Raw genomic sequence first — 23,637 nt, 5'->3', positions numbered from 1 at the left:
ACTTCCATTAGCTATGCCAGTCCCAGCACAGGAATGGTGCATCAATTATACATAATGGTAAAAAAAGTGGAAAGAGTTTGAAATACCGTTTCATAATTCCTGAACTGCAGTGTATTTTATATAGAACTAATGTGTGTGCAAACCCCTGAAACAAAGAATCTCCCAGCAAGTTCTTATGGATCTATTTCATTGCCTTCTGACGAACAGTGTCAATTTTAGAAGGGCAGAACATTCAGTCCATCTACACCTCTTCCAGAGAGTGAGTTTCACATTACCTGACTTGGAAAGTACTCCATTTCCTTTGGCTATGCCAACATAAACAAGGATGTTCACAACATCAGAAACTTCAACATGGAGATTTGTAGTTCCTATGTCATGGTCTTTCGTAGCAGCCACACCTATGTTACAGGATAAAATTAAGATCTGTTTGTATTGCATATTCAAATCAGAAGTGCAACAATGGAGAAGAAATTTCTGAAGTATAATTGACATCACTGACATAGACAAAAACATGTTTTTGGTTTACCTGCTAAACAGAAAACTACTTTTTAACAGTCCTTGAGATTCTCTCTTAGCCCAGGTACCTGTCCCGACACAGCATTTGTGTCAGAACAAAAAATTTCAGAAGAACAGTCAGAGACACGTCCTGACCACTATGTTCCATTCCTCTTCAACCCTTCAGGTTGTTCAGGGCAGAATACAGGTACAATGAGTACACAAGGTTATCAAATCTGTCACTTTTATGTCTGGCTGTAAGAGTTTTCTTAATCAAAGTAACACCCAAAGAAGAAAATTAATTTTAGTTTTAAGAAGTGGAAATGAACATTCTTAAGTCAAATGGACATTTTGGAACACATGTCAACCAGTATTACCTCTGAGTGGCATTAATGACACAGTTCTCAGACCCATGCCATTATCACTATTGTTAATATGCTTCTTTCACAGGATATTTGGAGAACTTTTAAATTCAAAGCCATTGTGTCACAAATTACTACTCATTTCCTGTCCTATTACAGTAATTTGTAAGAGAGAATTGAACAAAATTCTTTGCAAAAGAAGGAGCACACAAAGTGTCTGAGGAAATCAACCTTTCTAAACAGGCTTTTGAGTTTACAGCACACAAAATAAATTATGATAAATACGGCAAGAATAATTTATGACCAGAATTATGAACACAATGGTATTTCATGAAGTATTTTGCCACATAGCATCACTAGAGACAGTTCTATTGCTGTCCATTTATACAGCAGGTAGCGATTTATATGCTTCAGAATACTGTAACAGCATAAGAAAAGATGGAAAGAAATGGAGAAGCAAACAGACTGTCATGGCCCAGATGAAAGCCAAGTCAGTCAGTATTTCCCCTAGATTCAGTGAACAATTATCCTTCAAGAAAGCCCAGCTTTGTATCAACCATTGTAATGTGTGATATTCTACAAGTTTAAGGGAAGTGGTACCTGCTGCACTTGTAGGGCAAACTTACCATATGCACTGCATAGTCTGGGTCCCAAATCGGGGCGGACAAAAAATCCTGGTAGATGAGAAGCCAAGTTTAGTTTTCCTTCTGGACTACAATATTCAGGTAAGGGTAAACTTTTTAATAAGTCCTCATATCTGGAGGAAAAAAGAAAAAAAGAATTGAATTTGTTTTTAACTATTAAATAGAATAATATTAAGATTGACTTAAGAACATGTAATATTAAACTCAAAATACCTTGCTGGCATCATGGTCTTGAAATCTTCACCAGAAGGCCAGTCTTTCAGTTTTAGTAGAGCTGTTTCTCCATTTTTTACTTTCTGCCGTTCTGTAAGTAACATAAAAATAACTAAAAACTAATATACTGTAGGCTTTTTACTTTATCCAACTAAAATATAAACATTAACTCTAGACCTGCCAAGAATCGAAATTTCATGCATAAACAGGAGGTAATTTATTTCAAGACTCAAGAATGATACAAATCAAACTAAGCTAGTTAATAAAGAAGGACTTCTGTCTGGTTTCTTAAATCAGACCTCGCCAGTATAATAGAACATCCTCAATTCTGCAGAGATACAAAATGCAAGTTTCCACCACGTTCTCTGGAAACAGATTACCTAGAGCTTTTTTTTTAAAGTTTCTTCAAAGCCTCAAGAGCCATAATGATAGTTTTTAACTGCAGTTTCTAACACTGATCATGTTCAGAATCAGTATCATAATACATTTTAAGGAACATACTTGAAACATCTTCAAAACCATCCCAGAACTCCTTGACATTGGTGTTGGAAATAATACTGTCTTTGCAATTCAAGATATCAGCTTGCTGGTTTCCAAAATCCAGACTGATTGACTCAGCTTTCCACAGGCTGAAGTTCATTTTCTTATGCATACCAGACACCAAAACAGGCTGTAAAGAGTAAAACAAAATATTTTTTAAAAATCAGTACTTATCCTTCTGCAAGTACACAAATTCTTTAACTGAACTGGAATACCAATGTGTCTGGAACACACATGAAAGACCGTGGCCTTACTGAGCTGTTAACACTTCCTCCAGCAGCACCCATATCGAAAGGTGTCACCTCTTTTTGGAATCTGAAATTCCACAACAGAAACGTCCTATTTATTATTACTGGTTAACTCAAGTTTAACTACACAACGTTCATCTGTGGGCTATACCTGACAACCGTTTTTTGCCCTCAGTTTCAAACATGGAGTTAAGCATTTCTGTCCTTTAATACACAACTCCCCACAGCTCATGTTAATGTCACTTAACCAACCGACCTGCTCAACACTTACTCTTCCTTGTTTCCAGCACTCTTTGAAGAGCTTCCAGTTATTGCTGTTTTTATGGTCTCTGAGCCACAGAACATGCTTATCACAGATCCATGAATACTGGATATCACTGTACCGTTTACTGCAGTCATCCTGAATACATTTCTTATCATCCTTTGGCTCATCTTTTATTTCAGATTTTACATTTATCTTTGGCGCTCTATTTGGTGGAATCTTGTTTTCTACTACTGAAGCAATTATGTCATCAAGAATGTTTGGCATAGTCCTTCCACTCTTGCCACTCTGTTAGAAAAGAAATGCATGCTTAAACAATGTAAAAGCAACTTAATGCAATTCCTTTTGAACAAGAATAACATTTCTGATGTTGTATCAGTTATCATCATATATAAAAACAAAATGTTAATATGTGTGCACACTTGAAGTTTTAATTATGAATAAGTATTTAAAGCAATACACCTATCAGACTGGTCTAACTGTAACGTGCCAGAACAGATTGATAGAGGTTTTCAAATTCTAAGAAAAAAAAAAACCAAAACTGTGCATCTTGTAAACACTTACTGTTGTTCCTGTAGAGTAAACCGGAGCAAAAGCAATGCCAGCATCTGTAGAACCCAGACGCAGTTTGCCTGCTGTTGTAGTTAACAGATCTCGTAAGGTTGAGCCCTGCTCGCTGTTCTGGGATGCAGGAGGGGAACTTTTACAGTTTGGGGACTCCAAATTATCCTGGTCCTTTCCTTCCTTTGAATGTTTTCCAGAAGTACATTCTTTGTTCTCTAGAACAAAAATAGTAATTTCAAGTTTACACTGTTGTATCATGGTGCACACATAGGAACAGCACCAGTATCCTGCATTTCCTAGTGGTGGTAACAGACTGTGCAGCACTAGTGCTTTACTCACCCGGAAACACACCAGAGGATGAACTACATCCTTCAAAATACAGTCAAACCATGTGACCAAGCAAAGGCCTTCCTCAGCATCTAACACATGCAGCTCAGCGAGTACCTGTACTGAGTGAGATATGCTGTAGCTGGAAATACTTCCACAGCACACATACATTCCACCTGTGGATCTTCTGGTGACGAATTCTGATGCTACCAGGAAAGGCATTGCAGTTTCAAGGTTGGAATCAGTAGAGAAAAGAACACTATCTTTTTTTTTTGTGACCAGCAAATGGCGTTACTTTTTTCTTATTAATTCAATTACAGAATCACACGGAATCACTAGCTTGGAAGAGACCTTTAAGATCAAGTCCAACCCATGCCCTAACACCACCCCAACTAAACCACAGCACTGAGTGCCACATCCAATCTTTTTTTCAACACATCCAAGGATGGTGACTCCACCACCTCCCTGGGCAGACAATGCCAGTACTTTATCACTCTTTCAGTAAAAAAAAATTCCTAACATCCAAGCTAAATTTCCCTTGGTGCAGCTTAAGACTGTGTCCTCTCATTCTGTCAGTTTTTGCATGGAAAAAGAGACCAATCCCCACTGGACTACAACCACCTTTCAGGAAGTTGTACAGAGTGGTAAGGTCACCTCTGAGTCTCCTTTTCTCCAGGCTAAAAAACCCAGCTCCCTCAGCCATTCCTCATAAGGCTTGTGTTCCAAGCCCCTCACCAGCCTCTTTGCCCTCCTTTGGACACGTTCAAGCATCTCAACGTCCTTCCTAAACTGAGGGGCCCAAAACTGAATACAGTACTCAAGGTGCAGCCTCACCAGTGCCAAGTACAGGGGAAGAATGACCTCCCTGGTCCTGCTGGCCACACTATTCCTGATATAGGCCAGGTGCCATTGGCCTTCTTGGCCGCCTGGGCACACTGCTGGCTCATTTTCAGCTGTTGACCACTACCTCAGGTCCCTTTCCCCTGTGCAGTCACACTGTCCCCAGCCTATAGCATTGCATGGGGTTATTGTGGCCAAAATGCAGGACCCAGCACTTGGATTTGTTAAAGTTCATCTTACTGGACTCCGCTCATCCATATAACACTTCCAGTTCTCTTTGTACAGACCTCCTACCTTCCAACAGATTGACACACACTCCCAGCTTAGTGTCACCTGCAACATACCAGTAGTGCCCCCAAAGCCACAGACATGATAGGACAATTTCAAACATATACCTTTTTTCTCTTCTCTGGCTTTTTGCTCTGCAAGATCAGCCAACCAATGCAGTGGAGACTGTGATTCAGGCGGTGTTAATTTGCTGTCTGTGCTCACATCACTTCTGGGACTTGTGTTACCATTTGTCTCAGACTTTTGAGGAGTATTCTGCTGTTGAGACTCAGGCATACACAGAGAAATTTTATTACTGTGGTTAAGGACATTCTGCAAAACCTGTAAAGAACAAATTTATTTTTAACTACATAGCTTCACTTTAATGCATTTCAAAGACACGGCCAGCATTTAACCCCCACATACACAAACTAAAATTTAACTGATACTATTTAAGTACAAAAATCTACTGTGATCAGACCACTTGAACAAGATTCAATATATACACACACTTTAGACTCACCTGAGACACACCATTCATTGCAGGGAGCTTGCCAGCTTGTGTGTTCTGCTTGGTGGTACACTGACAATGAGATTTAATTTCAAATTTTTCTCTAATATTGTGCATAGCGTCTAAAAGATCTGTCAAAACTAAAGACAATTAAGAAAAAAACATCAGTAGCTGTCAATCACTCTGTGACCCTCTTTACAACACATACACTATGATCTTTTAGACTATTAAAAATGCCGAATTTACCACCCAAAACTACTCCAACATGACTGTCCAGTTTATCTTTAAGCTTGTGCAGAGAGACGTTCAACTGAATAATGGCACACTACTCTTCTGAATAATGTAAACTTTAGTCTGCATTCCCATTGCATGGAATACATCAGACAAGCTATTAATTATTTACTTCTCATTGTTCAATGGGTATATCATTGATTCATTCAATAAAACCATTAGCTACAGACAGAAGTGAGCCATGTCTTGCCAAAAAATCAGTATCTAAGCATATAAATGAAGGCTATTTGGTAATGGGTATGCACAGAATAACAAAACTGAGGTTAAGTAGGCAGACTTCATTGTGCTATTTCCAGATGAGTGGTTCACTTTCACAATTTAAAATTAAAACCAGTGTCAATCTAGAACCTGTTCTGGGAAATGTCACAATTTGTTATGAAATCTACCCAACCTTCATTTCTACTTGAACTAACATGCAACAAACCATAGAAGATTGGTTCTGTATTTTCAGCTTAAAATAACCTGGGAATTTACTTAGTACATTTAAGGGCATAGTTCGGTTTTCTATTTTCTGGTCTGTATCAATGCTGACAGAAATTTTATGCTAAGAACCACTACACCACACGTAATAGCACTACTTCAGAGAACTTACTTGGTTGTAAGCAGAATTCTGAATCTAGCTGGGTTTATGATTCCTGCTTAGTTTTTCAATTATCATGAGCTCATTCACTGCATTTTGCTCAATCATCTGAACCAAAACCCTTCTTTTGTTTTTGGGTATGGGATAGACAATAGTGAAAAACAAATCCCCATAAATCCGTTGCCTCAGTAGTACTGTTTAAAGATTTTAACAGCTAACATTAGATTTATTTAGTACGTTCTGATTATTTTATTCTGCTCTAAAAAAAATCCATCACAAAAAAGGCCCTCAATTTCTTCACTGCCTGTCCCCAAAACCCCTTTACACACCTGTCAGCACACTCCTCTTACTCTCATCATCATCTGTGCCCAGTGCTGGCAACTGCCCAGAACCACTTGCCTTCTTGCAACAATTTAACCCAATTCCCAGGTTTTTAAATGGAAAATGAGAAGTTTCAAGAAACAACTCTGGCCTTGCTTCAGAGAAAGACTTGGGAAAAAACAGCTTCTGCTTGTTCACATATGGTCTTACCAGAGCCTGGAATAATCTGTGTTGGCATCAGGTGCTTGTGATCATGAGGCTGTCCCTTCACACACTTCATCCAGGCGTACAACTCCTTATCTGCAAAATAGTACTGCCAATGTTTTACTTCCCTTATGTTGCATACAGACAGAGCTAAGGTCTTTCAGACTGGTTTTGGTTAGAAACACTTCTCTGCACATACAGGCCTTCTGTCTGGGTATCTGGTGTAACAAGGACTTGCTTTCAACAGCTACTTTTCATATTAACAAAAAGAATTTTAACAATACTGAAATCTGAAATACTTGTATCTGTAACACAGGCCCTTGCCAATTACCTCCAAATTTCAAAGTGTATTCCTTTTATCATATTTAGTGAGTTGCCAATTTATGATAGGCTGAAATTCTTTACAGTTGCTATTAAGACCATGAGCCTCCCTTGATGAATCTGGAAAAGAGACATAATTAGGCTGTGATTGTATGGCTCACCTAATTTGACACAATCCACACTCAGTTGGAAGGGTCTGTTTTCAACAAAAGTTCGCCAGACAAGCCAAAAAGATGATCTTCTAACCAAGGCATCTCTCTGATTCAGCTTACAACGCAGCTACACCAGTGGTACTGGTGGCACAAAGGAAAGGGAAGTTGCATCACGGATTTATGTCACATTAAAGCAACCATGAAACCCTAAAACTGGCTGAAAATCATTTGTGCCAGTGAGAGGGCCAAACTGGTACGAGAGAGAGGCTTTCTAAAAAGTTTAAGGAAGACTCTCCCGAAATATGCCATGTAAAGAAAACACACAAGAAGAACGAGAGAAAAAATGTCTGGCCAAGCAACTGGTCACCAGCCTGTTATGTGATTTTGGGGCAGAAAGAACACAATTTCTCTCTCAATCCCCAGTCTTATGTCCTATCCATTGAACTGCTAATTTTAAGACATTTTTTCCAAGCCTTTTATCAGTCTGCTCACTCCAGCAATTTAAACTAAGGAACACACCATAGAAAGCATTTAACGCATTTAAAGCATTTTTTTACACTATAGTGGGTATACGATGTTTTCAAATGTTCCTTCAGATAAATACTAAATTTGTAAGCTACTCAGTAGTCTTTGCAGCACCTAAAACATCTAAGTAGTCAACTGCTCTACTACTGATTCCAGAAAAAATGGTGTAATATAAAGTCCTATTATATAGAGATGGCTGAATGGTTCTGAATGTTTTTAAGAGAGCGCCAAAGAAGCAACACAGTTTACATGCATCCTACCAGCATCGGAAATTAAGCCACAGCAAGGGAAGCTGTCGTACTTCTGCTTTCACACATAGAATTGCAATCAACAGAAAGGAGAAAGTACTCCTTGTAAGAAAAATTAAGAGAAGCCTCCTTTTCTTTACACTGCTTGTTCAAACTTCTAAGACATTTTACTAAATCTTTCCTGGCTGGTTAACACATACTATAAAAAAACCTCTGACTGTGTGTTCCCACCAGCGTAAATAATGTTTGGATTATATCCCAAGCCACGTCAGATGGATGCACACACATGCGCACACACAGACTTCAGCCAGTGAAGTGCTGCTGAAGCAGCCTCCAGCATTAAAGCATTAACAATGCTTTCTGTTCTCAGTGCGGAAAGTACTGACATTAGCTTCCTAAAAACTTCAGTGTAGGAGGCCTGTCACTGCAAGTCAGGGACAAAATGGGAGAGACTCTCCATTTGGCAAAGCTTTGACACCCAATAGTTAAACTTGATTTGACTAATGTTTCACATCTGTGACATTATGTGACTATGACAAACATGGAACTGCTTTTCAAAACAGCATTATCCCTGAATCAGCTCCTGGCACAGCATCTGACTGCAGAACTGTGCCAGGGCACAATGCCTGCCTCCCAGGTAAGGCAATGCATTCCACCAAGCAGCCTGCACACCAGTGTCACAGCCGAGGGCTCCAAGCCCGAATCAATCCTCCAAGTAACTCCTCCTTTCAATTACAACCCAGCTGGGTCACCCAGAAATCAGAGATTTGCAAGTCAGTCCTGTTATACTTCCCTCTCTCCAGACTAAAGTAGAATTTCCATTAAAGCACAGGACAAACCACACATGTGTAGGCTTATGGATTATGAAACTCCCATTAATATTAATTTTAAATACTACGCCAAGTATTTTTTCTCCCTCTCTTTTATTTATGATACAACTGTAAAAGAGGATGTTACCTCAGTATGACAAGACATTTCCAAAGGGAGGACTGCAGAAAGCATTCAAATCAAGGGAAGTCTTAACAGCAATGAGTTACCATAAACAGGGAGGTGTGACTGAGCACCAGCCTCACAACTAAAGAACAAGAGTTAACCTTGAGGAGCAAGGCACAAGCAATCCACAACAATCCACCCAAAAAGACTGAAATGCAGAAAAAGAGCTAAAATAACCCCAACAGCAGTTGCTTTCTGAATGACTGATTCTGTATCTACTGACAAAAAAGGAGGCAAAAAAGATCTAAGAGAAACCAATACATACAAGAAGTAATTTAACACTTTACAGAAAAGACAGTTCTAGTGGATCAGCAGCTCTGCAACAAATGAGAATAAATAGCCTATACAACACTCTAGTTCATAAAGAACTGACCTCTAGAACTTTTCCTTTCCTTTGCTTTGTAACAATCTAGGCAGACCACAAATCCACATTTTTGGCAGACCCAATGAATGTTAAATAATGTGGCTTCACATGCATCACACATCTCACGGACTCCTCTCACTGCTCTCTTCCATGCAATTTTGGCTGAAATACAAAATAGGCAGAATAAAAGGACTGAAATTTAAATGCAAAGCACAAAATTAGTGGTCTTTATAGATGAAGCATTCATAAGTTTCCCCTCAGATACAACTGGGTGTTGGGGGAGCAAAGTGATCCATCATGAACAGGCCATCAAGAGCTACCCCCTTAGGTCCATTACATACCATCCTCTTCAGTGCTACTATCAACATGTTATAAAGAAATAAAGCATTCAGAAAACACAGACTCAAGTAATACAGAAAGATATTGCTGCAAGAACGAAGAACTTTTTAAGCAGACTTTTAACCCCATGCACTCAAGAGGGTTTTTCACCTGACTGCCCACAGGATATGTTTTATCTAAAGGGCAGCCAACCCAATGAGCTGGACAGCTGAACCTGAAAGGATGGGAGGCAGGTGCCTGTTCAGGAGACCTAGCTAGTATGCGTTTTCTGCTCCACTTCATCCTCACACAGTCTGGAACCAGTAGAGCCACCATCTGTGACCATCTGCTGTGGGCCAGAAGGACGGACGGTGGCTTTGGTGGGGAGGAGACAACAGTGTTAGCACAGGCTCTGCTCTGTTCCACTCTTCTCCTTTGTTTTGGGAAGGAGACAAAACAGAAACACACCATTTCTTGGCAGCAGTCAGTACCTGGCTTGCCACAGGCCTTGGCTGGGAGCCAGCTGCTCTGGCTGGAGAGCTGGAGGCCAAGCTGAGAATGGAGGCTACTCCAAACCCAACAGGAGGCTGGCCATGGCCTAGCATAGCCACCCAGCACAGGAAGGTGATTGGGCTGGCCCACTGAGGAAAGGAACCCTTCCCAGCATGTCCTCTTACCAACCAGCCTAGAAAAATCCAACAACCAGGGGAAGAGAGCTACACAAAAGGAATCAATGGCCATCTAAGAAAAATTGCAAAACACGTGACAGCATTGAGGATTCCTTACCGTCTTTTTTCACCCAGGACATGGCTGTTTTCTCAGATGTTACCAACTGACAAAATTTATCCCCTATGATATCTAGAATGTATTTAGAAGTTTCAAGGTCCAGTTCATCATCTTCATAGTTTTCATGTGTCCATAAACTCAGTGCTTCATCATCATACTGATCAGGAGAGGAGAAACCATCTATCCTAACCACTCCGTTCTTACTAAAAGACAACCTAAAAATGAAAACATAGTTTGACTGCATGTATCATTATACTCTGGGACTTCCAATTTACTTGCTACTTTACCTTGTTGCTTACATCTTACTATACAGAAGTTTTCTTTTCACCATCAACCTACATGGCTTTTTAATTTTAAAATTTTAAAACAAATCCTGCTAATTAACATAGTTTTTAAATTATCAATAAGCAAGCATGAAAACTAAGACGAATCTTTTAGGAACTTTTTTTGCATCCCATTCACTCATTGTTACCTCTCTCTCTAGCCTTTATTACTCCTTGAAAATTGCAGACAGAAAATGTTTGGGGATTTTTTTTTTTTTTCCTTTTTTATTTTGGTCAAAGTTTGGTTCTACCTACTTTCCTTCCTCACTTTCAATTTCTGGAATGTCTGTGACAGCAGTCATTCACTCTCTGACTTATATTTTATAGATTTTTGTATCCTATGGCTCTCATATTGAGAAAACATGAACTCAAACACTACATTTAAATTTTTCTAGGCAGAACAAATCACCAATAGAAGCTAACATTTTTGTATCCACTAAACTATGATCTGTAAAAGGCTTTCCTGTTACTCTACCCAGGGCCATTCCACTAACCCTGGCTATACTTAGCCTATTTTTAAGTGGTAACAATTAATCATTCCATCTTATCTGAAACAGGATAAATCAGTATACAGATGTAACAGTTAAGGAATTTATGCCAGTGAAAGAGTCCTGAATTCAGAAGTACCAAAAAGAACGTTTAGATATGTATTCAAATGAACAAGATGGAGTTATCAACTTTCAGCTTTCAAAACAATAACAATTTCCAAAAGAAGTGTAAACTTTTGCAATTCAAGCCCTACTATCTAAACACAATGAAAATAATTAAACTGCTCTAAAATTTACCAAATATAATCAAAACATTCAAGTTTTTCAATTCCATACTGTTTTTTTTAAGTGCTGGCAAGCCTTTATGTTCTCTCCTTTATATAGGGGGAAGAAAATCAACCAAAATTCCAACTCTGCCAAATGTGGAAGCAAATATTCTTACAGAGAAGGTATTCAGAGTCCAGCCTTGAAATGATTCCTATAGATCTACCAAGTCCTGTAACTGAAGATTCATTATAAAAAATTAAACCCTATTCAGGAAACAGTTTCTTATCAATAACAAGTTGGATAAATACTGACAGCACGATCCATACACAAACTGAAGCTGTTTTACCCTTTCTTGGTGCTTCCTGCACCCCAGGAAATTTTTTCCTTCCGAGTTTTCCTTGATGGGCCATTAACTGCAAAAAAGAAGGTCACAACTCCTCTCTTGTCCTCAGAAAACCCTGTGGAACATTCCCACCATATACTGACATAAGCGCAACTCTGCAACCGTATGATTTATCCTGAAAAACTGAAGCTTGCCTTTTGAAAATCCCACTTCAAATGTTAAGACACCTGTGTAATGGTGATGTGCAGTATTATCTGCTTGCCTAAGGTACACCAGGCAGTCGTTCTGATGTCTTTGCTATAAAGCTTTAAACAGCAATAGAGTCAATCCATGAAAGAAATGCAAATGTAAATATTGTTAAAATAGATGCTCTTTTATCGGGTGGACTGAGCTAGAAAAAAATCAGACATGCTTTCAAGTATGTCAGTCCTTTGTCAATATTATTTTTAAAAGCTGAAGCACCACATTACCAGGAAGCTAGGCATACTTACCGCCGAAAGTAGTAAAACCTACAAAATACTGGTGAATGAGTTGGTTCTTCTCCTTTCTTGCTTCTTATTAACCTACATTCTCTGCATTTTTGCAAATTTGGTCCTATTTCAGAACAAGAATCATCCTGCAAAAAGGACTCTCCCGTTTGCTTCAGCTTCTTTACTTTGCGCCAATCTTTTAACACTGAGCGAGGTATACCAGCTGCAAAAGTAAGGAGAGTTTCAGATGAGGTACTGGCACTGCTTCCTCACAGATCACAGTCAAGATAGTCAGCAGTCAACATTTTTTTCCTGGTACATTTGTTACCTGCATAACATATTTCATTTTTATTTCCACTTGCCTGCCTGTCAGCACCAAAGTTTTAAAAAAGCAAAGGGACCAATTAGACTTACACGAGCAGGAGCACAATTAAGTAACTGCTAAGCCACCAAGACACTACGTTTTCCCTTATATCAGGCGTATCATTCACCAGATATTCTACTAAAACCATCATCAGAATCTCATTCTGACAAAAAAAAAAGCAAAGACCTGTAATACTGCAAGAAAGTTAGGTTTGAACTGTTTCGAGTGAAGGCGTAGACAAAAAAGGCCACAGCTTAACGAATAAAAGCAGAGTTTTTAAAAACCAACCTAAAACCAAATTCCAGCTCCTTCAAAACTTATTTTTTTTAAGTTACAGCTATGACTACAGAATAGCAGCTATATTCACAGAATCCATTTACACTCCGTCTGTTCTGATGGCTTTGCAAGGCCAAAGAATATAATTCTATTTCCGATACTGAAGTCAGCAGATCTAACACCAAGTAAGATGAGGAGCAAGTCCATTGAGTAGTAAGTGCAATTTTCACATACAGGTTTTGAAACTGAACCCTGTTGTTACTTAACCAAGCTTTCATTTTAAGGAGTCTTGAAAGTGGCACCACTCTTATTTGCAGACAGAGAGAATGATCTGTCATTTCATCTCCCACTACTCTTGAAAGCTCATGTCCTATAAACAGGGATCTGACGTAGGATGATAAAAGGGTCAGGGTGCTAACTTTGGACTTTGCCAGAGATGACTTGTACAAACTTTGTAAGTGACAGACTACCTATGTCTCAATTCTTGGCCTAGAAATCACACTCCATACTCACCCAAGGCATGACAGTAACTGATTAAAACTTTAAAAGGCCTAAGTACAGGTTTACTAGTCCAAAGCAATGTTTCCTGCCTTGGAAGCAGAGATTCTGGGTGTCATCTGGGAGCTGCTACACTGTGGGTAGGCACTTGGAAGACCCCCAACACTGGCAAGAGCTGTGAAATGTCTTGCTTTGCAGGAGGGAGCCTCACAGCCTGGAGCTTGAGGGCTCTGGCTAGCACACGAGCTCCTGGGGGGCTTTCCAAAACGGCATCAGGACAAAGCACTCTTCCACCCTGGCAGAATCCGCATATCATCCATGCTGCAAAACTGCCACTGAGCCCTAGACCCTGAAGCAAAGTTAGTTACCTTCAGCCACCTATGGAGAACCTAGGAAGCTATTCCAAGGGAACATCATCTTTCTTGAAAGCTCCTCAAGGTTAATTACGATTTTGTGTAAAACTTTGTGGCAAGTTCTTTTTGAAAGAAAAACCTCTGACCAGCTCTCTTGCAGAAATTTACCATGAAAAAAACTTTTGCAACAACAGAAAGGTTGGTCATAAACATGTAACAAGTTAAATGTATGTATTTACAGTATACTTTAAGAAGGGAAGCTAAAGAAGATTTTACTCTAAGCTAAATAAGATCAAGGCATGTTAGCCTCGATTGTTTCTTTACCTGGGAACAGAAGAAAAAGTAATAATATTACCACTGGACCAAATATCCAGAATACTCCAGACAGACTATGACACTTTCAGCACCCAGTACAGTTCAGGGATCAAGTACTGTCAGATACGAGAAGAGTAACTTTATACACCAGACAGTGAAAAGCAACAAAATGCAATTACAGGTAGTATTGCTCATTTTCTTGTCACCTGTACTTAAAATGTCTTACAAGAAGTAATTTAATGGTAAACTCTCTAATACTTAACCAGACCAAAGACAAAGGAGACTAAATTGGGATAAAAAATAAGGCAAGTTTTTAAATAAAATCCCGTATGTTGTATTTCCCTAAATTTTTTTTATTCCTTGAACAAGAGGGATGTTAACACCATGCACTACACATGCTAGTTAGGAGCGTGAAATTATTCTCCCTTAAACCTTTCATTAACCAAATCGTAACTGAGTGGCATCAGGGTCTCAAGGAACTACCTATGGCTTTCTGATCAAAGGATGAATTAGAGTTCAACAACAGAGAATCTTTCCCTCCAGCAGTGCTCTAAAAATAAATGCATTAGATCTTAAAATAAAAAAACCAAAAATGTGTGTATATATATATATATATATCTCAATACAAGTGGCACAACTATATGCACCAGCCTGCTCAATTCTGATGGACGGCAAAAACAAGATGGCTTATGGCTTATTTTCAGTCAAAGAACCAGTTTGTTAACACATACACAAAATCCTCTATTTCTTACACCAGGATATTTCAAATGGCCTCAAGACAGATAAATCTGGACCGACTCATTTACACAGGCATGTTTTTCAGCTCTTTTCCCAGCTATTGTGCATGACAAACCCTCCAGGATTAACAGTGTTGGACTTCACAAGCTTCTGTGTCTTCCAAATCAGATTAATATACTCACTGCTGTTACTGCCGCTCTGTAACTTCAGCTTGCTTTTTTCTTTGGTGCTCCTGCTAAGAACACCATTTGGTCTCACTTCTTCCTCAGCATCACCCTTTTTTTTCTGCAAATCATTTTGTTTCTTTTTGTAAGTTGGCTTGGGCTGCCGTTTAGTCCTTTGCTCTGACTTGCTCTCACTTTCATCAGAATCACCACTTTCAGAGCCAGAGTCGTAAGTTCGTTTTCCTTTTCTCCTTGGGTACTTATCTTCCTTTACAAACTTATCTGCCAAGATTTTGCTATCTATGCTATTTTGCAAATCATTTGATGTAGATGCTATTAAATTGACAGTACACGGCTTAATAATTTCTGAAACACTGTTCCCTGAATTCTCTTTTTTATTAGTGTTTTTATCTTCCTCTGAATGCCTTGTAAGCCAAGCCTTTTTTAGTTTAGTGTGGTAGTTTGGCTGACTTGTCTGGGAAGTTTGCCCACTGCCTACAGAGTTCGCTTTGTTTATTGTATTACAGACGATTGCAGTGTCTAGGGAGAGAGATGCTGAAAATGTCTGATTTTTCACAGAGTTGGACTCTGTCTCAGTGGTGTTACTACTTTTAAACTGAGCTGCAGCCAGCGCTGCCTTGTGCTTTTTCAAATGGACAAAGTCAGTAGAGGTGGAGAATCCCGAGCTGGGCTGAGCAGCACTGCCAGCAGCAGATGTAACCAGAGCTGGAGTGCTGACCTTGCACTCCTGAGGCTGCACCACCACCTGGCTGGCCGCTCTTGAGGCCGTGCACTCCAGCAGTGTGCAGGACACTGCACTCGAGACCGAGTAAGTCACTTCAGAGCTCCCCTGGCTTGATATGCTGGTCATCATTGCTGCTGATGCAGTGACATCCGTTTTGGTGCTACAGATGATAGTTGTAGTAGGGGTGACAGCACGTGGAGTGCTGCCTTGCAAGACAGTTGCAAATCTCTTTTCATACTGTGTGCGAGAACTGTCTGAGTTCATATTTGGCAGTATGATTCTTCCAGACTCCCTGGCTTCCGCCATTTTCAGGCAATCTGCTAGATTTGCCACAGCTGAAGATCTCTCGCTAACTCGTTCTTTCGAAGCAGACTGCATTACTGGTACATTCTCATATTTTATGCTAGAAGGAGGACGCACAATAACAGATGCTGTAGCGGACTGCAACTTTCCACTCATTCTTCCACTGTGCCAATCCACTTTTTCGTTATTTGGGGCATTATTAGACTTCCACATTTCTGATAAATTCTGTTCAGAAGTGCCCTTGAAACCAGTTTGGGCTTCCTTGGGCTCAGGCACTAAAGTTGGCGGTTTCTGCAACTCCTGTATTTTGCTGCCACCAGCATTAACAGGTTGAACAGGAGTTAGAGTTGGAGGTGAAAGGCTGCTATAGCTGCTGTCCTTCTTCTCCAGGTTCTGGTGCACAGGAGGATGAAACACAGGGGCCCTATGCAAGGCAGGCATACTCCGGAGTGTATTTGAAGATGAGACTGACAACTGAGTAGGGCTCCTGCTGTCACTCCTGAAAGAATTTACAGAGTGAGACTGCACCGACTGTGAAAGCTGCTCGGGAATCTTGCTTGTAGAGCCTTCACTCTCTGGTTGGTGCTTAATTAAAGGTGGTGGTTTTGAAAGGGAAGAAATGTAGGAGGGGATAGCCTGGGGACTAGCTGCAGTTGAAGGACAATTAGTTTGCTTATCAACATATACACCTGAAGCTTCCTTTGATGGGTATGATCTTGGTGGTTCATTTACTACACTGTTAGACAAGGTAGTGAAATAATTACTCTGTGGCAAACTCTGTGGAACTGAATGCTTAATTTTATACAGTTCTGACACAGAGCGTTCAGCATCTTTGTCATATTTCACTGAATGGCTTTTGGGACTTGAAGATAAGGATGCTACCCTGGAGTAGTTCTCTCTCTCTCCCTCCAGTGCCTTTATTTTAGCTGTAAATGGAGCAACTTCAATACTTTCTTGAAGTATTCGTCTGTGTTCTTCTTTGTATTTGCCCAGTCGCTCCCCAGTCTCCTGTGGTGGCCTTGGCAGCTGGTTCAATATTGGATCTGCATAATGTCTGTGCATATGGCTCTCCTTTGCTGTCTGCGCTCTGCTCTGCTCCAGCTCACTCTTCACTGGCACAGTGGTAACAGAACGCAGAGGTTCAACAAAAGCTTTCCTCTCCAGTTCTCTGTTTGAAGAAAGGTTAAGCAAACACAGGTTAGGCTGAACGTAGTACAATGTGCTAGACGGAAGACCTTTCTTCCTGTGCCCTGAACGAAGTAATCTATTAACACAAAATAAACTTTCCTCTCTATTAAGTACAGTTTTAGAAGTCTTCAAATGACTCATGAACTCAAGTACCATACCAAGTCAACAAGGCAACATAACGATAAGCCTGTGTCCCCCACAGGCATTCATGTCTACAAATAAACTAAAAGGAAGCTAAAAGGCAACATGACTTGCTGAAGTGTACTCTCCCACGTAGAGTTCAACAGTAAACTTACTCTTTGCGATGCTCTACAATGCTTTTGGACAAAGGTGGGCTGGAATGCGTTGTCAATTTGAGAGGCCGAAGGGGATCTGCGCTGGATGGTCGCACAGGAATGTGACTCCGTAAACCAAGGCTGTCAGCTGAGGTCACTGGGGTGGGCTGGTGTAACCAGGGGCTGGGGGTATTCTGTTGACACCAACCGAAACAGAAAAATAAAATCAGACTTCAAAATAATCATGGGACCACAACGGTAACTGTACTATGTCCTACCAACAATCAAAGTCAAGTAATGTATTTCATTATCAAATCATAGACAGCAAATTAAATTTAACATTAAGTCATTTTTTGACCAACTAAAACACAACTGTACTTCTCTTGGACTTCTATCATACAAAACAGGTTACACATTTCAGAAGCATTCTTAAACCATTTCATTTTCAAGTACTCAGCACGAGCAGTTAATTCTAGAACAGCACCTCAAGCTCATCAAAATTCACAAACCCATGACAACTTGACAACACTTAAATTCAATTACTAGTAAAAAGACTGTTACCTCTTCAAAGATTTGCAAGAAGTATTTCTTTAAAAATACAAATATGGCTTTATATTTCTGGAAGCAATTTTATCTCCAAGGATAGAGATGTAAGTATCTCTTTCCTGGATTGTTCCTTTCCTGCCCCAACCAAAAGATTATGTATGATAATCCTAATTAATCTGCTTTATTTAGTCAGGCATTTTTATTTGGCTTGATCATCATTATCATCACACTATTAAAACCATAAATGTACACACTTGCCATACTGTGCAGCATGACAAACACACAGCCAATTTTATGCTGTGTACCTAAACACTCCTCATTTAGACACACTGGTAAATCTTGATCTATGAAACTACTTTTTAATCTACTACTTTGTTAAATCTCTGTTTTCTTATCTTTACTGAAACTTGTTTAACAGCCTGCAGAAAAGACCAGGAGCAGCTCGCTCTCTCCTCTTGCCATATCTCTGCTTAGGAGACCTGCTTACAAGAAGTGTACACAGCAGAGTGGAAAAGCAGGACACCTGTTCAAGTGGGGCTCAAGTGCTGGGGAGAAACCAGGAAGGGACTGGGGACAAGAGTGAGCTTTTGAGCGCACCCCCAAGCCTCGTGATACTTTTCCATCCCCACCTTCTTCCCTTCCCTACACTCCTCACCAGTCCATACCTATCCTTCTCCCCAGACTTGGCAATCCCAGTTGGGAACTGCTGCAGCAGAAAGGGAGCCAAGAGCTCTCATGACACATGCACACAGCACAGAATAGACCTGCAGGTGCTACAACTTTGAAATTATGATTTCTGTGTTTTTGAATATTTAAAGCAGCTACTTAGGTTTGTGCTTACAGTTTTAGTGCATACGTTTCCTAGGCCAGGAGTTCCCACGCTGTGGTGAGTTCCCACGAACAGCGGGCAAGCTGTATTAAAGTATTATGCAAAGAAGGCCCGTCACCTACTCCCTAGAGGAGCTGGGCAACATCTGCCTGAGCACCAAGCGTTGCACAAACGGCTTTGTGACTACCTGCAATTATCTACTGTCCAGCCAAAATATGGGAGCTGCCACAGCCACCCAAGGACAGTAGGAAAAGGTGGGCTTGGGGCACGCTTCCTTTGGCTCAGAGACATGGCTCAGCCCTGAGCCAAGGGTGGATGCTGCTGCTGCTCTTACAGCTGAAACACAGATCCCTTTCTGTGATTGTGGCATCCATGCAAACCGGCCTTGGAAACGCCCATTCCGGGTTTCTAAGATCTATTTAAAAAAAGCCTCCAGTTCAAGAGGCAGAAGACAAGTCACCACAAGACAACTGCCACGTATCAACATAATTAAAAAGTTACGTGCCTCAGTATGCAGAGCTGCATTCTTCAGGCAGCCAAAGTGGAAACAAACATCTGAGTTCTTTTAAAACGGACTTCTGTATGGGGTGGAGCAGGCAGCAACATGAAAAGATAAATCCACCTATCTTTTCTCTTAGGCTTTTCTTCATTGCTACATTTTATATCAAACTCACTTCATATCATAAGGCCAGCTCAAACCAACTGTTTTGGGAAAGACTTAACCACAGTGGTTTGGCTTTTTTTAAGAATGAACTTGGGGAGGGACAGCCTTTTTACCATTCAGAATGTCAAGCTTTGACACAAAGGATTACAATTTAGCAGAAGGACTGCTGTAAGTGACATGCCTTTTGTGGTCCCTGTGAAAATCTGCCCAAATTAGGCCAAGTTGAAAGCCTCTAAAGATCAGTATGCACATGCTCAGTGGTGGTTTAATTGAACCTGGCACTAAAGCGCTCCAAAGTTTGCACTATACACACTTTATCTCACACTATTCCTCTGAGGTGCCTGCAATGAGCATGCCATATCCCAAGACTTCAGGAGCTACGAAAATTTTTCCTGTAATTGCCACATCTGCCTGTCAAACCCCACCACTGCACTGGGCACTAGGGTGAAAAACACAAACCACTTCTTCTGAGACTTCAACAGTTACACTCAGCAAACAGACAGAGGAATCACCCTGACTTGAATACAGAGGAATAGAAAGCAGATAGGAAGGCAGAGGCGAGTATCAACAGAAACAGAAGGGGAGAAAATGACACACCAAGAAAGGGTACACAAATAGGTGTAAAGACGAGAAATGTGTGCATGAAACATCTATAAATGCAAGACCATCTATCTTCAGAACTTCCCACTGGATTTAGTATTTCTTCCTTCTCTTTCACCATTATTGACAAAACATGCACAAAATTTCACTATGAAGACTGTCCTGCCTCTCCTAATATTTCACTTTACATACCTCAAGGTAGCAAGTATTTACCCTGCGAACTTGAGCTCCCAAACAAACTGGCTGACCTCACTTTTAGTCATAAATTACAATCAAACATTTAATCTTTCTTTAGAATTCTTAGAAATCAAGGTCTGGAAAAACTCCCTACACACATCCATGAGACAGTGGTTACTGCTGCAGTTCCATTCCTAGTTCTCTGTGTACTCAAAAACCCCACCATCACAATATGTCCAGTGTGACACAAACTACCACATCTGCACCTAGGAAATCAATGCTGGCACCAGGCCCAGCTAAATACATAATTACGAAAGGATCTTAACTTACCCTTCTCAAGGAAGCCTCCGCATTAACAGGAGTTTCTGGGTGGACCCATTTGGAGGAGGGCAGACCAAGTCCTGAGTAAGCATGTGTTCCATTTGGATACTGCCAAATAATTGGATAAAGCCCTAGCTGATTATAGGAAGCAGAAGGATGAGCTTGTCCGAGAAGATGTGGAGACTGGTGTTGTAACATCTGTTGCTGCTGCTGGTGTGCTAATGCCAAATGGCTTAGGCTGCTAGCATGAGCAGTCTCTAGTCGCGGGTGGGCACCCAGCAAGGAGGCAGCAGGCACTCCGGGCAACACTGCAGAAAGTAGATGAGGGTGATGAACAGAATGGTGAGATGCACTACTAAGGGGGTGAGTGTTAATAGCGGACAAAGGAGCCTGAGCTGAAGACCCAGCAAGCAGATGGGATGAACCAGTTAATGCAGGATGATGTGCATTTGGATTTAAACAGGTTCGGTGGGATGAGGAATGCAGAGGATAATTATGCTGATGCAAGTAAGGTGGAATGTGATTAGTTCCTGTTTCTTGTCCAATCAGAGTGGGGTCCCTGTATACTGTGAAATGTTCATTCTTGTCAATGATAAGAGGACTCTTAGTGGCTTCTAGAGCACTAACTCTAGCTGGAACTGGATGAAAACTAGACCTGGACAAATCATGATCAGTTTTATTGGTTGACCTTGTTAATCCAATAGCATGGCTGTTTTGGGAACTAACCTTTGACTTCACAGTATCAGAAGACTGGGTGAATTTAGGCTTAGCATCAGGTGACTTTGTTTTAGGATGATCAACTGAAGCACTAGATTTTGACTTCACAGAATCAGGGACTGGACTTTGTTTATGCAGTTTACTTTCTTCTGCTAGAGAAGCTACATTTAACGAAGACATAAATGAGCCATACTGCACTTTTTCAGAGTTTAAGTGTTCATGTACTGGTAAAGATTTTACAACCCCAAGTTGTATCAAATCTGTTTTACCAACACTGCTAACCCAACTTTGATCAGCTTCCTGTTTTCTTGCTTCAAGGAAATCTGCATTTGCAAATTGCTGCTTTAAATCACTGCTGTGAGATTCTATTTTCTGAACTGTTTGCAAACCAAAGGTACTTGCAGCATTATCCTGATTTTCCTTTTCAGAGTTGGTTTTATTAGTAACATCAACAACACACTTAGGAGTAGGAGGTCTGGTTAAAAACTGCTCATTTTTTAACTCCACAGTATGATGTTTTTCTGCATTACACTCTTGAACAGGTGGATCCTTGGCATTCTGTTCATAAAGTGTTGGCTGCTCCACTGCATGGAGTGAAGATTTTTCCTGATGATCCAAGACTGATGCCTTCAGTCTTTCTGTCTCTTCATGGTTTTTATCATGATGCAATTCATCCCATGGAGACTGTCTATCTGTTAGTGTCTGTTCTACTCCCTCAGTAGTTTGGGATTTTCCTTCTCCATTTATCTCTGAAGAGTTCTTGCTTTTTAACTCATTTTCTGAATTTTGCTCCGAAGATGAATCTGTTAATCTTTTATTTGAAATCTCCGAGTCGCTGCTCTCAGAATAATCTGAGATATTGTCTGTCCGCAGTCTCTTCATATTCAATTTTTTTTCATCCTCTTCAGGTTTTCTTCTTTTATTAAGGAAGTGTTTATTTTTGGTTTTGGGGTTTTCTGTAAAAGATAAAAACACATCTATCAGATTTTCAGTCTAATACAGTTGTAGAAAGCTCTCCCTCCCTTTTCCTTAACCACTTTTACCTCCTCGACCTATATAATCATATCTTTCATCTTTCATCTTCTCTTCATCAGGCATGCTGCTATCAGAGCCTTTCCTCTTATTTGGCCGAGTATTCCTCTGTTGCTGGTGCAAATTCTGTCTTGGTGCTGCAGTTTGGGAATTCATTGCTGGTCTGGGACTATTTGCCTGTGCACGCGTATAATGACCCTAAAAATAATCTGTTATTAATGGACTTAAATGCAATGTTAATTAGTGTCTTTAAACATGCATTTTTAACATTTGCAATATATGAAAATACTTAGGTAAAAAGATAAATGTATCTACATGAACTGTGTTGCTGTTCTGGTTGGAACGAGACCGTCGGCGTGAAGTGATGCCAATATTTTCACCTTTCAACAAAGAGTGAACAACATCATCTAGAAAGGTCATCTGAACCATAGAAGGATCAACATTCTGAGGTTCTAACACCTGGTTAATGTAAAAAAAAAAAGAAAAAAGAGAAAAAATAACAATCCACAGATGTTCAGACAATGCCTAATCTGTATTTTCTGTACCAGTGTTCACCAGTCTATTTTGTGCGCTAAAGACTAATCAGAGAAAAGCCTACTTAATCGTGACAAGCAGAACTGACATATGATACAACAAATGCTGGGAACAGTGTCACACCAAAGCAAATGTGTCTTTACATGTCATTGTAAAAATAATTTTCTTTTAAAAGCAAAAAGTACCCCACTACCCATTCCTTTCCCCTTCACTGATCTGCAAATTTGAGATTTAACAAGCTATTAGAATAACCCCTAAGTGGTAATTACAATACACAATATTTTATAAAATTAATTTAATACACTATAAATTATACTGCAGAAGCACTGTACGGTATGGCTTTCAACAGAAGCAAAACTGTTACAAGAAGAGAACCAAAATAGCTGGAAAGAAGAACTCTAGAACTGTTGAGAGTTACTAAGTGAGAGATACTTCATAAAGTAGGAAACGCTAACCAAATCTTCAAAGGATATACAAAGTGAAAAAAGTAACATTTGGGGAATATTAATTTGAGAAATTAAGGGAAAGAATTTATCTGAGTAATAGACTAGTCTTAAATTTTTAATGTCACACGTTTTGCCAGTCATTTCAAGGCACATGGTTCATTCACTCTATTACTGTTGAGTCATTACTCTACTCTCCTGAAATAGAATTCACTACTGCCATTAAAAGTACCAGTACTAACTTTTTGTAACATCAAATTCTGAAATAAAACTAAAACCCACCACAGC

The 23,637-nt window shown here is 40.0% G+C and overlaps 1 protein-coding gene across 4 annotated transcripts in view; it reads right to left on the bottom strand.

Annotated features, from left to right (window-relative positions):
• Positions 1-23,637, bottom strand: part of JMJD1C (jumonji domain containing 1C) — a 168,044-nt gene that overhangs the window by 9,813 nt on the left and 134,594 nt on the right. For 2 of the 4 annotated variants that reach the window (XM_088168776.1, XM_088168777.1), the window contains 17 exons: positions 22,688-22,831; positions 22,384-22,570; positions 20,633-22,296; positions 17,508-17,680; positions 14,994-17,191; positions 12,289-12,490; positions 10,377-10,591; positions 9,282-9,434; positions 6,676-6,765; positions 5,286-5,413; positions 4,891-5,104; positions 3,329-3,543; positions 2,759-3,052; positions 2,216-2,384; positions 1,715-1,805; positions 1,484-1,614; positions 276-398 (listed from right to left, as the gene is read on the bottom strand). In XM_088168776.1, coding sequence (XP_088024902.1) covers positions 276-398; positions 1,484-1,614; positions 1,715-1,805; positions 2,216-2,384; positions 2,759-3,052; positions 3,329-3,543; positions 4,891-5,104; positions 5,286-5,413; positions 6,676-6,765; positions 9,282-9,434; positions 10,377-10,591; positions 12,289-12,490; positions 14,994-17,191; positions 17,508-17,680; positions 20,633-22,296; positions 22,384-22,570; positions 22,688-22,831 — 6,391 coding nt within the window. The remainder of the gene's footprint in view (positions 1-275; positions 399-1,483; positions 1,615-1,714; positions 1,806-2,215; positions 2,385-2,758; positions 3,053-3,328; positions 3,544-4,890; positions 5,105-5,285; positions 5,414-6,675; positions 6,766-9,281; positions 9,435-10,376; positions 10,592-12,288; positions 12,491-14,993; positions 17,192-17,507; positions 17,681-20,632; positions 22,297-22,383; positions 22,571-22,687; positions 22,832-23,637) is intronic. The other 2 variants (XM_088168778.1, XM_014882317.2) reach the window with 2 other exon arrangements.

Source organism: Sturnus vulgaris, chromosome 8 (assembly GCF_052056855.1).
Source record: "Sturnus vulgaris isolate bStuVul1 chromosome 8, bStuVul1.hap1, whole genome shotgun sequence".
NCBI classification, from domain to species: Eukaryota; Metazoa; Chordata; class Aves; order Passeriformes; family Sturnidae; genus Sturnus; species Sturnus vulgaris.
This window is presented reverse-complemented; position numbering and strand designations above follow the sequence as displayed.